Source organism: Nanorana parkeri, unplaced genomic scaffold (assembly GCF_000935625.1).
Source record: "Nanorana parkeri isolate BGI_ZX_2015 unplaced genomic scaffold, ASM93562v1 scaffold411, whole genome shotgun sequence".
NCBI lineage: Eukaryota > Metazoa > Chordata > Amphibia > Anura > Dicroglossidae > Nanorana > Nanorana parkeri.
The window spans coordinates 391,291-405,760 of NW_017306679.1; the positions used below are offsets into that span (position 1 = coordinate 391,291).

The following is a 14,470-nucleotide window of genomic DNA, read 5'->3' on the forward strand; positions in this document are numbered from 1 at the left end:
TTGATCTTGATCTAATGTTTTACATTTATTATTCACAAACTTTCATGGTAAAATGTTACACCATGTAACACCAGAACCTCCCGATTGCGGAGATTCTATCGGTGCTGATCACCACCATCACTGGGATTAAAATTGATGGAAACTTTCCAATGAGGACACTTGTGGTGGTGACATCTGCCTGAGAGGGTATTTTCCTCACTTTGTAAAGTGTCTACGGGAGAGGAAGTAATGGAAGATTTCCGCAATATGAAAGTGATAGCAAAAAAAATGGGTTTTAACCCTTATCTACCCTGTTCAAAATGAAAAAGGGTCATAGCTTTAGATACACTTTACAATCACAAATACTTTTAACAGTCATTGGTGGTTATTATTGTTACTTGCCTTAAATGTATTATCCTTACAACTACTTATTACTCTGGAGTTGCCAAAACGAAGGCCCCTTTCACACAGTCCGATCAGGAGGAAATTGGTGCACAGGAATTGGAATGTATGTCACCGTTGTGAAAGCCATGTCCATCCAGTTTTTTCCTCCATCACAAGAAAACTGAAATTACCAAAATTACCAAATTGATCTATGGGGAATCAGATGTAAACAGACTAATGTCTGTTTACATCAGGTTACCCCTGATCCGGCATAATTAGGTCCGGTGAAACGGAACTCTCATACGTTTGTTTTTCCAGACCTGGCTGGGTAAGGGGAACTGGATGTAAACGGATGTCTGTCCGACTAGACCTGGCTGCCTATAGACTAACATTAGGCTTCTGATCAGGTCCACCTGAAAAACTGACAGGTAGACCTGATCGGAAAGCCCATGTGAAAAGACTCTAAAGGGACATTTGCTAAATTATTTCAATGACACATCTTCATGATGAGCGAAATAAAATATCCTTTATTTGTTTAGCATTTAATTACAGTTGTGTGAAAAAGAAAGTACACCCTCTTTAAATGCTATGGTTTTAAGTATCAGGACATAATAAAAATCATCTGGTCTTTAGCAGGTCTTCAAATTAGGTAAATACAACCTCAGATGAGCAACAATACATTACATGTTACACTGTGTCATTATTTAATTTACAAACCTAAAGCCAAAATGGAGAAGTTATGTGTGAAAAGCTAAGTACACTCTGTACAGTTACTGGTTTTATAGGAGTTGGAGGCTACGTAGCAGCCAGGTGCTATTAACAAAATACCCTTAGCAAGAGTGACCACCTCTATACATGCGAAGGAGGCAAGACATCAGCAATGATCTTAGAGACGTAACTGTTGCTGCCCATCAGTCTGGGAAGAGTTATATGGCTATTTCCAAAGTTTTTATAGTCCATCATTCTACTGTAAGGAAAACATTCAAGACAGTTGCCAATCTTCCCAGGAGTGGACTTCCCAGCAAACTCACTCCAAGGTCAGACCATGCAATGCTCAGAGAAATTGCAAAAAACCCCCGAGAGTTACATCTCTGACTCTACAGGCCTCAGTTAGCATGTTAAATGTTAAAGTCCATGACAGTACAATTAGACAAAGACTGAACAACTGTGGTTTGTTTGGAAGGGTTGCCAGGAGAAAGTCCCTTTTTCTCTAACAAGAACATGGCACCACGGCTTAGGTTTGCAAAGTTACATCTGAACAAACCACAAGACTTCAGGAACAATGTCCTTTGGATAGACGAGACCAAAGTGGAGATGTGTGGCCATAATGCACAGCGCCACGTTTGGGGAAAACCAAACACAGCATATCAGCACAGACACCTTATACCAACTGTCAAGCATGGTGGTGGAGCGGTGATGATTTGGGCTTGGTTTTGTAGCCACAGGACCTGGGCACCTTGAAGTAATTGAGTGGACCATGACCTCCTTCGTATACCAAAGTATTCTAGAGTCAAATGTGAGGCCATCTGTCCGACAGCTAAAGCTTGGCTGAAATTGGGTCATGCAACAGGACACTGATCCCAAGCACTCCAGCAAATCTACAACAGAATGGCTGGAAAAGAAAAAAAATTAGGTGTTGCAATGGCTCTAGACCTCAACCCATTTGAAATGCTGTGGCGGTGCATAAACAAATGCCCACAAACCTCAATGAACTGAAATAACGTAGTAAAGACAAGCGTGCCAAAATTCCTCCACAATGATGTCAGAGACTTATAAAGCCATACAGAAAACAATTACTTCAAGTTATTGCTGCTAAAGGTGGTTCTACAAGCTATTTATATCATAAGGTACACTTTGGGGTCTATTCACAAAGCTGCCGAGGGCAGCCGAGTGAATGACCGATCAGAAGTGAAGTGAGCCGAAAACACATGACTTCTCCATTTTGGCTTTATGTTCTTAAAATAAATAATGACATGGTGTAATATGTCATGTGTTATTGTTTATCTAAGGTTGTATATACCTAATTTTAAGACCTGCTAAGGATCAGATGATTTTGTTTTTCTTATGTCCTGATACTTAAAACCATAAAATTCATAGAGGGTGTACTTTCTTTTTCACACAACTGTGTGTTCCTGTGAAAATAATTTTTCCATATCATATCATTTCAGAAAGAATTATATTGTAGTACATTTTGTGCAGTTTATATGACAAGCTGTAAATAGTCGACAAGCTACCCTAGCCTAAGTGCTGATGCCAATTTATATGCTGAATAGTTTTAAAAGAGTGGATTTTAAATTGAAGAGATGAACAATCAGAAGTCCTGATTATCCCAGAGGTCACTTGGCTTTTATCCAGAAAAAGTTAACCTCTGACTTTCCTGATTACTATTCATGTATTTTGTGGATCTGTTACAGCATGAACTCTGGGATAATCTGGAAAAGCCAAGCAGTTTGTTTTGCCTGGGCTAACGGAGTAGGAGCATAAAGTCCGGGTGTAATGGAACCATGTTAATTTTACTCTCACGTCTATATGATAAATAATGTTAGAAATAATCCAACCTTACTTTGAGTGTGCAACAGCTATAAGTAGAAAATTATGTGGGGAAAAAATGAAATAAATGTCAGCATGTAGTATTCATGTAGTAATCTACACTACTAATAGACATTCGATTTTGTCCTGTCAGGAAACGCATTTGATTGTTACAAAATAAAGTAGTAACCCTGTACATGCTTATGTAATCCTGTGAGGATGTATAGTCAATAAAGCATGACTCTAGCTTATTTCTGTGTTGAAAACAATGACAAGAGAGAGCAGTAGGGAACTAATTCTAACAAGGGAAAAAATATGGCATTCTGTGGAGTCGTGGGGTTATCTGCTAACACTGTTCTTGTCAAAAGGATAGTCTTGTCTACATACACATAATAGGGGCATATTCATAAAGCATTGAATGTGAATTTAACTAAACATTCACTGGTATTAAACCAGTCCCTGTTATCTAAAACACATACACCAGGAAGATTCACCTGCAGTAAATGTTTGGTTAATGTCAGATTCATTGCTTTATACATATGGTGAGCAGGTATAAATGCTAATGAAACATAAACTATATTGCCAAAAGAATTGGGATACCCCTCCATATCATTGGATTCAGGTGTTACAATCATCTCCATGGCCGCAGGTGTATAAACTCAAGCACCTAGGCATGCAGACTGCTTCTACAAACATTTGTGAAAGAATGGGTCGCTCTCAGGAGCTCAGTGAATTCAAGCATGGTACCGTGATAAGTGGCCACCTGTGCAATAAGTCCATCTGTGACACTTCCTTGCTACTAAATATTCCACAGGCGACTGTTAGTGGTATTATAACAAAGTGGAAGCAACCGGGAACAACAGCAACTCAGCCGCAAAGTGGTAGGCCATGTAAAATGACATAGCATGGTCAGCGCATACTGAAGCTCACAGTGCGCAGAAGTCGCCAACTGCCTGCAGAGTCAATTGCTACAAACCTCCAAACTTTGTGTGGCCTTCAGATTGGCACAACAACAGTGCGTAGAGAGCTTCATGGAATGGGTTTCTATGGCCGAGCAGCTGCATCCAAGCCTTACATCACCAAGTGCAATTCAAAGCGTCGGATTCAGTAGTGTAAAGCACACCGCCACTGGACTCTAGAGAAGTGGAGACGTGTTCTCTGGAGTGACGAATCACACTTCTCTGTCTGGTAATCCAATGGACATATCTGGGTTTGGCGGTTGCCAGGAGATCGGTACTTGTCTGACTGCATTGTGCCAAGTGTAAAGTTTGGTGGAGGAGGGATTGTGGTGCGAGGTTATTTTTCAGGGGTTGAGCTTGGCCCCTTAGTTCCAGTGAAGAAAACTCTTAAGGCATCGGCATACCAAGACATTTTGGACAATTTCATGCTCCCAACTTTGTGGGAACAGTTTGGGGATGGCAACTTCCTGTTACAACATGAATGCGCACCAGTGCACAAAGCAAGGTCCATAAAGACATGGGTGAGCCAGTTTGTGATGGAGGAACTTGACTGGCCTGTTCAGAGTCCTGACCTCAACCCAATAGAACACCTTTGGGATGAATTAGAGCGGAGACTGCGAGCCAGGTCTTCTCGTCCAACATCAGTACCTGACCTCACAAATGCGCTTCTGGAAGAATGGTCAAACATTCCCATAGACACACTCCTAGACCTTGTGGACAGCCTTCCCAGAAAAGTTGAAGCTGTTATAGCTGCAAAGTGTGGGCCAACTCAATATTGAACCCTACAGACTAAGACTGGGTTGCAATTAAAGTTCATGTGCGTGTGAAGGCAAGTGTCCCAATACTTTTGGCAATATAGTGTATTTTAGCTTCTCTGTAAATGTAGTTCTTATCAAATGTTTGACACAAATTAGATAATTTTTTACTTGTTTATTCATTTTTTACCCATGAAGATTGCTTGCAGATTTTTCTGCTGATATGGACCATAGGAAGGATTTAATTGTTCTTATTTTCAAGTCAAGGATGTTTTCTTGTATTTTTGAGATGTGACATTAAAACATTTTCATTTATGTTGTAGAATTTGGTATCACTAAAGGGCTCCTTTATATCAATGCAGTGAAAAGTGTGGGCCAAAGTGCAGTTTAAGAATGTTGAAGCTGTCTGAAAGAGAATATCTACTATTGTAATTCCCTCACTTACTGTCCCAGAGGCATTACAGGTATTGAGAGGAAATATCTCCAAAGTGAAGGAAAATTCCACCTCTCAGTGTTGTCAACCCAACAGGTGTCCCCATGAGAAGTTGGTGAGCTCTTGGATTTCCTCTAACTTTCTGTCTAGGCAATAATTGTTACTGGGACAGTAAGTGAGTGATACATTAAAAAAATCAACAGAGGTTCTAACACTTTCCCATGTGATTCAGAACTAAAAAGAAGGTTTTGGCTGGGGTTCTCTCTAAAATCACAAATCATGCAGTGTTTTATTCTTTATTCTTTAAAACTGATATTGCTAGTTCAAAATGAGTCATTTTGCACTGCAATTAAAGTTGCTTAATTCTTATTTACTGTTTAAATTGGAAATATTAATTAATGCATGGAACAAAAAATGTTTTTTTCTCTTTTTAATCAATAGGCTGAACTAGAGATAATCCACATTGCATCTTGGCCTATGCTAAAACAAGCACTGCTCCCATCCAGCTAATGAGCAGATTTGAAGAGCAGCTACCGCACCAACTCCAGTATCTTCATTTAATGAAATTAAATCAGCCTGCTGCCAGTGTAATACTATTGTCAAAGCTTTCCTTTTAGTTACATTTTGTTTCTTATTTTCTTGTAGCATTTAAAATCTTCTCTTATGCTCCACGTCACTTTGTATATTTGCAAGAAAATCACAGCGCCATCAATTATTATAATTTAACATAAAATGGAACATTCATTCAGCATGACCAAGTCGCTCTACTTGGAAACTGAACTTTTTACCTGGGTAGTTCTATTTTCTTGGATAATGAAATTATCCCATTCGAACAGGCAATGCCCATTGTAAATAAGCAATGCTCATTCAACTATTGTAAGCTTTTACTATTCAGACATTGCAGGACCACAGATACACTTACGTAAGGCCTAACGAACAGTAATTATCTTTTGGCCAAAGAAAAAGCCCAAACAAATGCTAAGCTGCATTATCGCTTGGCTTCTGACATGAGCTGATAATCAGATTTTCATGTTTAAAACCATGATCCTTAAACAATGCTACTCACTGTCTGGGCTTTCCGATATTACCCTTAATTAGAAAGAACAGAAACACAAATCTGAATTATTTGAAAATCTGGTTTCTCTGGTCAGTGGTTTGAGAGGTTTAACTTTGTTACAAATGAGGCAGGCTTTGTGCGACAGTGAAAGCTGAACCAGAAAATTGGAATTTTCACTTGTATCATAACAGTTTAATATAGCTGGATAACATGTATTGAAAAATTGAATGGAGAGGAAATGTGTATAATGTCAGCCACTCGTGGCCACACTGCAATAAAACATATACACAGTTTACACCTTAAAAATGAAACTCTGAATATGGCACAGCTGTCCATTTCTGTTTCTATGAAATTTTCGAATAAGTGCACAGACTTAGGCTCATCCATGTATTTTATTATTTTATTCCCTCCTATTTTTCAATCTCACTTTAAGAGGGGAATGTTGTGGGGTTTATTTTGCTTGACTTGGTTGTGCAGTATGTAGAGTGCTAGTATGTTTGGAAGACTGAAAAACAAATATGGTTATTATTGCAGCCAATCAGCACTGGCTAGTGTATTTGTTGTGACTAACAGTGTTCCCTGTAATATGTCTCAAGATAAATCTAAACTCTTCAGGGCCCATTTGCACTTAAGCAAATTATTGTGGTGCATTAATGCACATGCATTAGCTTGCGTTAGGGCACCCTTTTACATCATCGCGTTAAAACAGCCCGTTCATTATGAATGTGACTGCCAATGTACCACAATGGATGAAAAAAAAGCACACAACATTAAGCAATGCATTGCACCACAATGCACCACATACTGTATGTTGTGGTGCTCTGCAGTGCATCACAGCACATAAAGCAGGTGCATTGCCACACATTGCAACAACATTAATTTTTGCACGCATTACTACAATTCACAAGTGTGTATAGACCCATACCTTAATTTTCTTGCCATACTATATGCAAGAAACTGCCAGTTAAAGCTCAACTGCAGGTTTGCCAGTTTTCTCCTCCCTGTTTGCCTGCTGGCCCCCACTGAAACACCCCACAACAGTAAAAAAGAAAACGTACCTGTTATACAGATGTCTTTAGTCTGGTTTGCTCTTGTAATGACATGGCTTCACTCTCTGCAGCATTCTTCTGCGTGCCTATGTGCTTTTTTCTACTTTGACCTGTATAAATTTTAACTAGTGTTAGTGTATATCAACAGTAAAAACATTATTCTTTAATTTGTCCTGTTTTAATGACACTAAAATTATGTTACTGGTACTAAGAATGAAGGATTTTTTTATCTGACTTTTAAAAATTAATTTAAAAAGCACATTGAAATAAAAAAGTAAATATTAATGGTCACACAAAGAAATAAATAATCAGCAGAAAATATTAGTGGGGAGAAGAGAAAGAACAAGTTAATTAGCAAATGATTAAGGTTACCTAGTCTCTGCACATGACTGAAAGGGTAAATACAATGCAACAATAATGTTGTTACATTGTAATTTTTAAGCTGAAACTTATACACACTCAGAGTTCGAAGCCGAAACTGCAGAGGTGTTGTTATTAACACCCTCCCAATGTGTGGTTAAATATGTGGGAACCTAAGCTGCTGCAGTAGTTTTTGTGCCTCCCCCAACTGTAGCATGCCACACCCAAGGTGGCTTCCTTATCCACCTGCGGATCCCCTGGCTCTGCCCTCTGGGGAAGATGGGGCTTGGTGATACTGGTTGTCACAGAGCCCCAGTGTAAATGGGCAGATGTGAATGCAATAGGATTTAAAGATTATGAAGATCCTGGGTACCATCCACTATGCAAGAGATGAAAAAACAGAGAGCCTGCAGCTCTGACAAGTTCTAGCAGTACAGAAATAATCAATATCAGAATAGATGCCGTGCACTGGTTTGCTGCCTTCAAAATGTACTAACATAAATGCAGACTCACAGTGAAAGCTTACTATAGCAGCTACATTTTCCTCTGCTGAGTCATGCAATCTCCTGCACCTCTCACCCCTGAAGAAGGGGTATTCTGTTGCCCCTGAAATGTTCATCTTCTTCAAAGGCAATGCAAAGAGAATTGACGCTAAGCAAAGTGCTGTAAACTACAGAATTTTAGTTAGAAATCCTCTATTATTGAATGCCATTGCATCTATTTGAACTGACCATAGATTGCTATTACATCTGAACGGACTGGCCAGAGAGCCATAATATGTGAATGGACTACTTGGTTTCAGATTTACCTACAGGTGGTGCTGCAGGTAAAACCTGTGGTCACAGCTTCTGGTTCCAAAAAAACTGGGCAGCCATAGAAAACAAACAGAGCTTCATGTTTTGTTGTAGGTGTCACTGCATTTGCGTGTGCCGTATTTCATAGTACTTAAGTACAGTGTTTTCTTTTAACCAGGGGAAACAAAAAAAACTTTAGTTATAGTGCTATAGTTACAAACAGGCATAAAGGGTATTCTGTAAATCCACAGAAAATTTGGCCAACACACAATTGAAAAGTACAGGTGCAAGGAGTGTGCTAAGACTCAAAGTAAACACCACTGGCTTTTGTGCTTTTTTTTTTTTTAATGAAAGAAGTTACCTTTCTGACTGAGAAATTTATTACCTTTAAATATTTGCAGCTCTCAGCCCACAGTACAGAGCTCCACTTTGTATTATTTCCGGACAAAAGGGCTGGCTTGTGGTAACAAGCAGATGCTTGAGTGGACCGTACGGCATAAGGTATACTATCAATCAAGAAAGCCAATATTTGCTGTACTAGTATCTTTGTGGCGTACATTCATCCCGCTTGTAAATTGGGCTGTGTACTATATGATATGTAACCCTCTTACTGGATTTACTTAGTCATTTCTGAAGTGCGGTGTGTGTGGAGGATGTTAGTTCTTCCTGCTTTGGAATACTTAACTCTTGAAACTCTTTACTTTAGTCACTGGGTGGATAGATAACATTATGCCAGTCTGCCTCTTCTATTACACTGCAGTAGCTTCAGTGTGGTGTAGAGCAACTTCCAACTAATGTGTTATATTTAAAAAAAAAAATACATTTCCTACCCCTAGCAGAAAATATTGTTGATTTTATCGGGTTAAATGGATACACTTTTTTTTAAAGTTTTAAATAAAGTGTAAATACCATTTTTATTGATCATTGCTTACCTGCTGGGTGGATTTGACAGTTGCAATGACCTGACAGTTGTCAATTTAATAAGAGTAGAGTAGAAATCTCCTACTATGAGACAAGTGCTTTAGTAAAAACTGTCAAAAATTTGATTTTCCCTCACTTTGGGGAGATTTCCTCTTATTTCCTTTCGTGTCAGCGGGAAAAGGTTTTGTCTGAAAATTAAAATGTAGTTCAAATGTTTCAGTCAAATTTGAGAAACTCCCTTTTCTTTGTTTATCAGTCATACGGCATACCTAAAGTAATTAAAACATATTTCTAGTCTTTTAGAGCCCACCTACAAGACTCTGCTCTCTCATGGTTCTCCTCCTACTTATCTATGCGCTCCTTCAGTGTCACCTACAATTCTAACTCTTCCCCTCCTCTTCCTCTTTCTGTAGGGGTCCCCCAAGGCTCTGCCCTTGGACCCCTTCTCTTCTCCATCTACACCTCCTGCCTTGATCAACTAATAACCTCACATGGCTTCCAATACCATTCCCACCAGATGCTTTGGTGCTGCGCTGAGCGCTTTTTCCAATGCAGCGCCAATTCAATTTGCCTTGTCGCGGATGGGCACAGTTCCTACCACCACATTGTGGTGGTGTATCCTGAATAAAGTCCTGCATGCTTTACTTTTTTCAGAGCAGCAGGATGCGACACAGTACAACCGGTGTGCAAAATACTGTTCCCATAGAACGTAATGAAATGTCACTTGTGACTTTTTAATAAAGTTCTGAAAAAAAGTATACAGAGTGATGTGGTGGGATTGGTACATCAGCACTATACTGGTCACCTCACACCATCTGCTGTACGATGTATCGCAGTGGCTGGTGCAAATGGACCTGTAGATGTTTCCTTGGAGTAGGGCTTCGGGCAGACTGTGAGCTACTCTGAACTGAAAGTGGACAGACAAAGTGGGTCAAGTGACTCTCAGTTTTCTCTTATACATACAACACAATACAATTGCATACTTACAATCTCATACAATGCAGAACCCAAGCCCTGAGACTTTTACCCCTTGTTAGGATAGACAGTTTTCAAATCTAGTCTACAACTGATAATATGATCTGCCAGTACAGTACAGTACAGACTGGGTTAATTATGGTAAACATTAACTCCCTAACACGCTCATTAGCATAACATAGCAGGAGAAAACCTATTTTGTGAGTTTTTGGACCACAGATTGAACAATAGCATGCAATGCCAGGCTGCGGCAAACAAAGCGAGCAGAGTGCTGTCTTGTATTAAAATATATTCTCTTATTGTCTCTACAGAATATTCTGTAGAGACAAAGCGATAATTTTGCCACTTTATAGATCGCTGGTTCGGCCTCATCTTGAGTATGAGGTTCAGTTTTGGTCACCAATCCAAAGAAAGGATGTCCTATAGCTGGAGAGAGTCCAGAGAAGGGCAACAAAACTAATTAAGAGGCTGGAGGATCAAAGCTATGAGAAAAGGTTGCTAAATTTAGACTTGTTCACGCTGGAAGTGAGGCGGTTAAGAGGGGACATGATTTTAATGTACAACATGTTTAGTGGTGATGGTAATATCAGCAATAAACTTTTTACTGTACACTCCCTAACAAAGACTAGAGACCACCACCTAAAATTGGTGATGAAAAAATGTAACCACAAAGGGCGTAGGTGCTTCTTCTCAGTTATAGCGGTTACATTTTGGAACTCTCTGCCACGAGCTGTGTTATCGGCAGATAATATTGAATCATTCAAAAATCAATTAGATACTGTCCTAAGAGACCGTAACGTAAATGGGTACAGGTACTCTTAAACCACACAGGGACACATAAACACACATGCACGCACCAAACACACAGACACACAAAGTTTGAACTCGATGGACATGTGTCTTTATTCAACCTCAAATACCTCAAATACTATGAAACTATGTAATTCTAAGCAGCAATTAATTTTTTTTATAGATATGCTATGTGAATGGGGACATATAACAAATATAAAGTAGACGTTATCCCAGTATGGCTGTGAAAATGGAAATGCACTACAAATGCAAATATCTCCAATACATGAGCCCTTATTGGGACATCCCTTACTAAATTTCCACATACTAAACCGTACAGAAGAAATAAAGCTGAATGCGTGGCTATTAGGCTTTACTGTGTGACCATTCCTGCCCTATTCATGCATAATGGCAAACTACGTGGCCTGATTCTCAATGACACAAGTGGGGCAATTACATGTCTGGATAGTAGTCCTAAATAATGGCTTAAAACTGCACACAAGAACCTCTTTGAAGCTTTGTGATATTATGGAATAGACGAGACTCTACCAGATCTATCTGCTTACAGGGAGGCTGATGCAAACTCAGCACCCAGTATTACAGGTTTTTACCTCATTACTATATACAGGTGAAACTCGAATAATTAGAATATCGTGCAAAGTTCATTTATTTCACTAATGCAACTTAAAAGGTAAAACTAATATATGAGATAGACTCATTACATGCAAAGCACGATAGTTCAAGCCGTGATTTGTCATAATTGTGAGGATTATGGCTTACAGCTCATGAAAACCCCAAGAACCCCAAATCCACAATCTCAAAAAATTAGAATATTACATGCAATCAATAAAACAAGGATTGTACATAGAACAATATCGGACCTCTGAAAAGTACAAGCATGCATATGTACTCAGTACTTGGTTTGGGCCCCTTTTGCAGCACTTACTGCAATTACTTTTGCACGATATTCTAATTATTCGAGTTTCACCTGTATAGTGTCACTATTTCCAGCATGAAAATCCTCAGTCTCTACTTGGGAAAAAAAGCAGGTGAATTTTATTGTACTTGTTAATGGCAGCTTTGAAGTAGGAAAATAAGTGATCTAAATGCATAATAGCCAGCAGCTATTGCATACTATATATTTCAAAAATCTGAAAGGGGTTCTAAAAATGTTTTGGCTGGAGTAGTGCATTGAATACATTTGATAAAGTTGCCCATGAACATTTAAATGCATTTGCATTTAAATGCATTATCAGGGGAACTGGTGCAGACAGAACCTGGAGCAGCTGTACGTAGCAACCAATCAGCTTCCCTCTACAGTTTATTCAGTTCAATTTTGGAAATGAAAGATAGAAGCTGATTGGTTGCCTTTCACAGCTGCTCCAGATTCTGAATGCCTCAATTTTGATAAATACCCCTCTCTGTTTTTGTGAGTGGAGAGGGGAGTGGCACCTTTTTTTTTAAACTAGTAATCTGCAGTGGTCTAAGGTCCTGAAAATCATCACATTTTATACACTGTGAGTTGAGTATACCTTTTTATTGTTAGCACCTAGACAAAAACGAGCAGTTAACTCTTGCAGTTGTGCCTGGAGTTCTTCTTTAATGCATTTACCATATACTATATCCGTCATTATTTCCAGCCATGCGTTTGTTATTTTCAAGTCTCATTGCTGAATGCTAAAGACTGTTATGGCAAGTAATGATTGTTATAGCTTAGCACAGCCTTTCTCAACTACGAATGGCAAAATCTATTCAGAAAAGCCTGAAAGTTAATCTCAGTCCAGGCCTGCTCTGCCGCCTGCCCTCTGCCATGCTGCTGCAGGTGCGGGTCCTGGTGGGATGGTAGGACTCTGATGTGAAGGGGGGCTAAGGACTCTGATATGAAAGATGGATTGAGGACTCTCATGTAAAAGGAGCTTCTGATGTGCAGGAGGCTACTGATGTGTAGGGGAGACTCTTATATGAAAGTGGGCTCCAATGTAAAGGGGATATGAGGGGGCCTTCTGATGTGAAGGGGGGGGAGCACCAGAAGTTACAGGGGTGCGTCCTATGTGAAGAGGGCTCTTGATGTGAAAGAGGTGATGATATGAAAGCAGGGGGCTCTTATGTGAAGAGGACTCCTAGTGTGAGAGGGGGGGCTTCTGATGAGACAGGAGAGGGATCCTGATGTGAAGGGAGGGGGCTCCTAATGTAAAGAGGGGTCCCTGATATAAAAGTGGACTTTGATGTGAAGTGGGAACTCCACTTTTACTTTCTTTGTTTTTGTGCGGTGTCCCCACTTAAAATCCATTACATTTTACACTGGGGTGCCTCCAGATGTTGCATACTTTTAAAGGGCACTGTGATTCAAAAAAAGGTTGAGAAATGTTTACTTAGTAATTATAGTATTATAAAATATATAAATATTTACATACAAAAATGTCCTGTTTACCATAAGTTATGAAGATCATCAAAGAATAAAGTCATGGTCAGTTTTTCCCTGTTGCATATAAAACTTTAAAAAGACAAAATAGGTCGTTTTTGGTTTATGAAAAGTGATGCAAAGTGAGAAAACTAGCATGAAAGTGAAACATAAAAATGATCATGTCTTGTCTTTTGAACAAAACAACAAATTTGGTTGCTATGAACAAAAACTCCAGTTTTGATCAATCACAGACTGAAAACAGACACTTGTTAAATTTGTATTCATGCTGTGTAGCAGAATACCCCCCAATACATATAGATTCATTGCAGAGAATGTTAGTGATAAATGTTACTAGAACAACTGATTTTCATCCTGTGTAAACCCAACATAGGCTTTTGCCATTGTAGACCTTTTTTAAAGATCTATTGGCTTTGAAGGTTCACCTTTGTGATGTTGTCATCTTCAAACAAATTATTGGATTCATAACCCATCTGTTTAGTAGGGCAAACAGTTTTGTGTCTTAAAGCAATTATGCTGTACATGTGTGTCGATGTCTACATGTTGTATATTGTTGTAAACACAAAGAAAATCAAAGAATTGAGAATGATCAATTACCAAAAACCCTATTCAGTTACGAAGTACAACCTTTTATGTAACGATTAATATTTAAACCAAGCATAAATAAAACTTTGCATGTTGCTGGTAGACACTGTTACTTACGACAGTAATACAATATAAATTAAAAAGCAGAGTTGAATGAAGGGTGAAAAAACATAATTCAGTTGTTCTCAAAGGATCAATTATTCTGTGACTCCCAGCTACAAATCCATATGCATTTAAAGAGTATGATGTTTTATTGTGGCACCAAAGGAAGCTTGATATGATGTTAGATAAATGACAGGTTAAGAGATATCTGCCAGTGACCAAGGGCCTTGTTTCAGCAACATGTGTGCTACTTTGCTTGTTTGCTGTTTTATATAAAAGAAGGAAACACGCTAAACATTTTGCTGAAAGCACTTATTGCCTTCTAAGCCAGGGGCCCTCAAACTTTCTAAAGCAAGAGCCAGTTCACTGTCCCTCAA

At 39.0% G+C, this 14,470-nt stretch overlaps 1 protein-coding gene across 1 annotated transcript in view; it reads left to right on the forward strand.

The window, feature by feature from the left end:
• Positions 1 to 12,722: 12,722 nt before the first annotated feature.
• Positions 12,723 to 14,470, forward strand: part of LOC108789608 — a 50,636-nt gene continuing 48,888 nt past the window's right edge. Inside the window, exon 1 of the mRNA XM_018559669.1 lies at positions 12,723 to 12,826. Within this exon, the coding sequence (XP_018415171.1) occupies positions 12,723 to 12,826 (104 nt within the window). The remainder of the gene's footprint in view (positions 12,827 to 14,470) is intronic.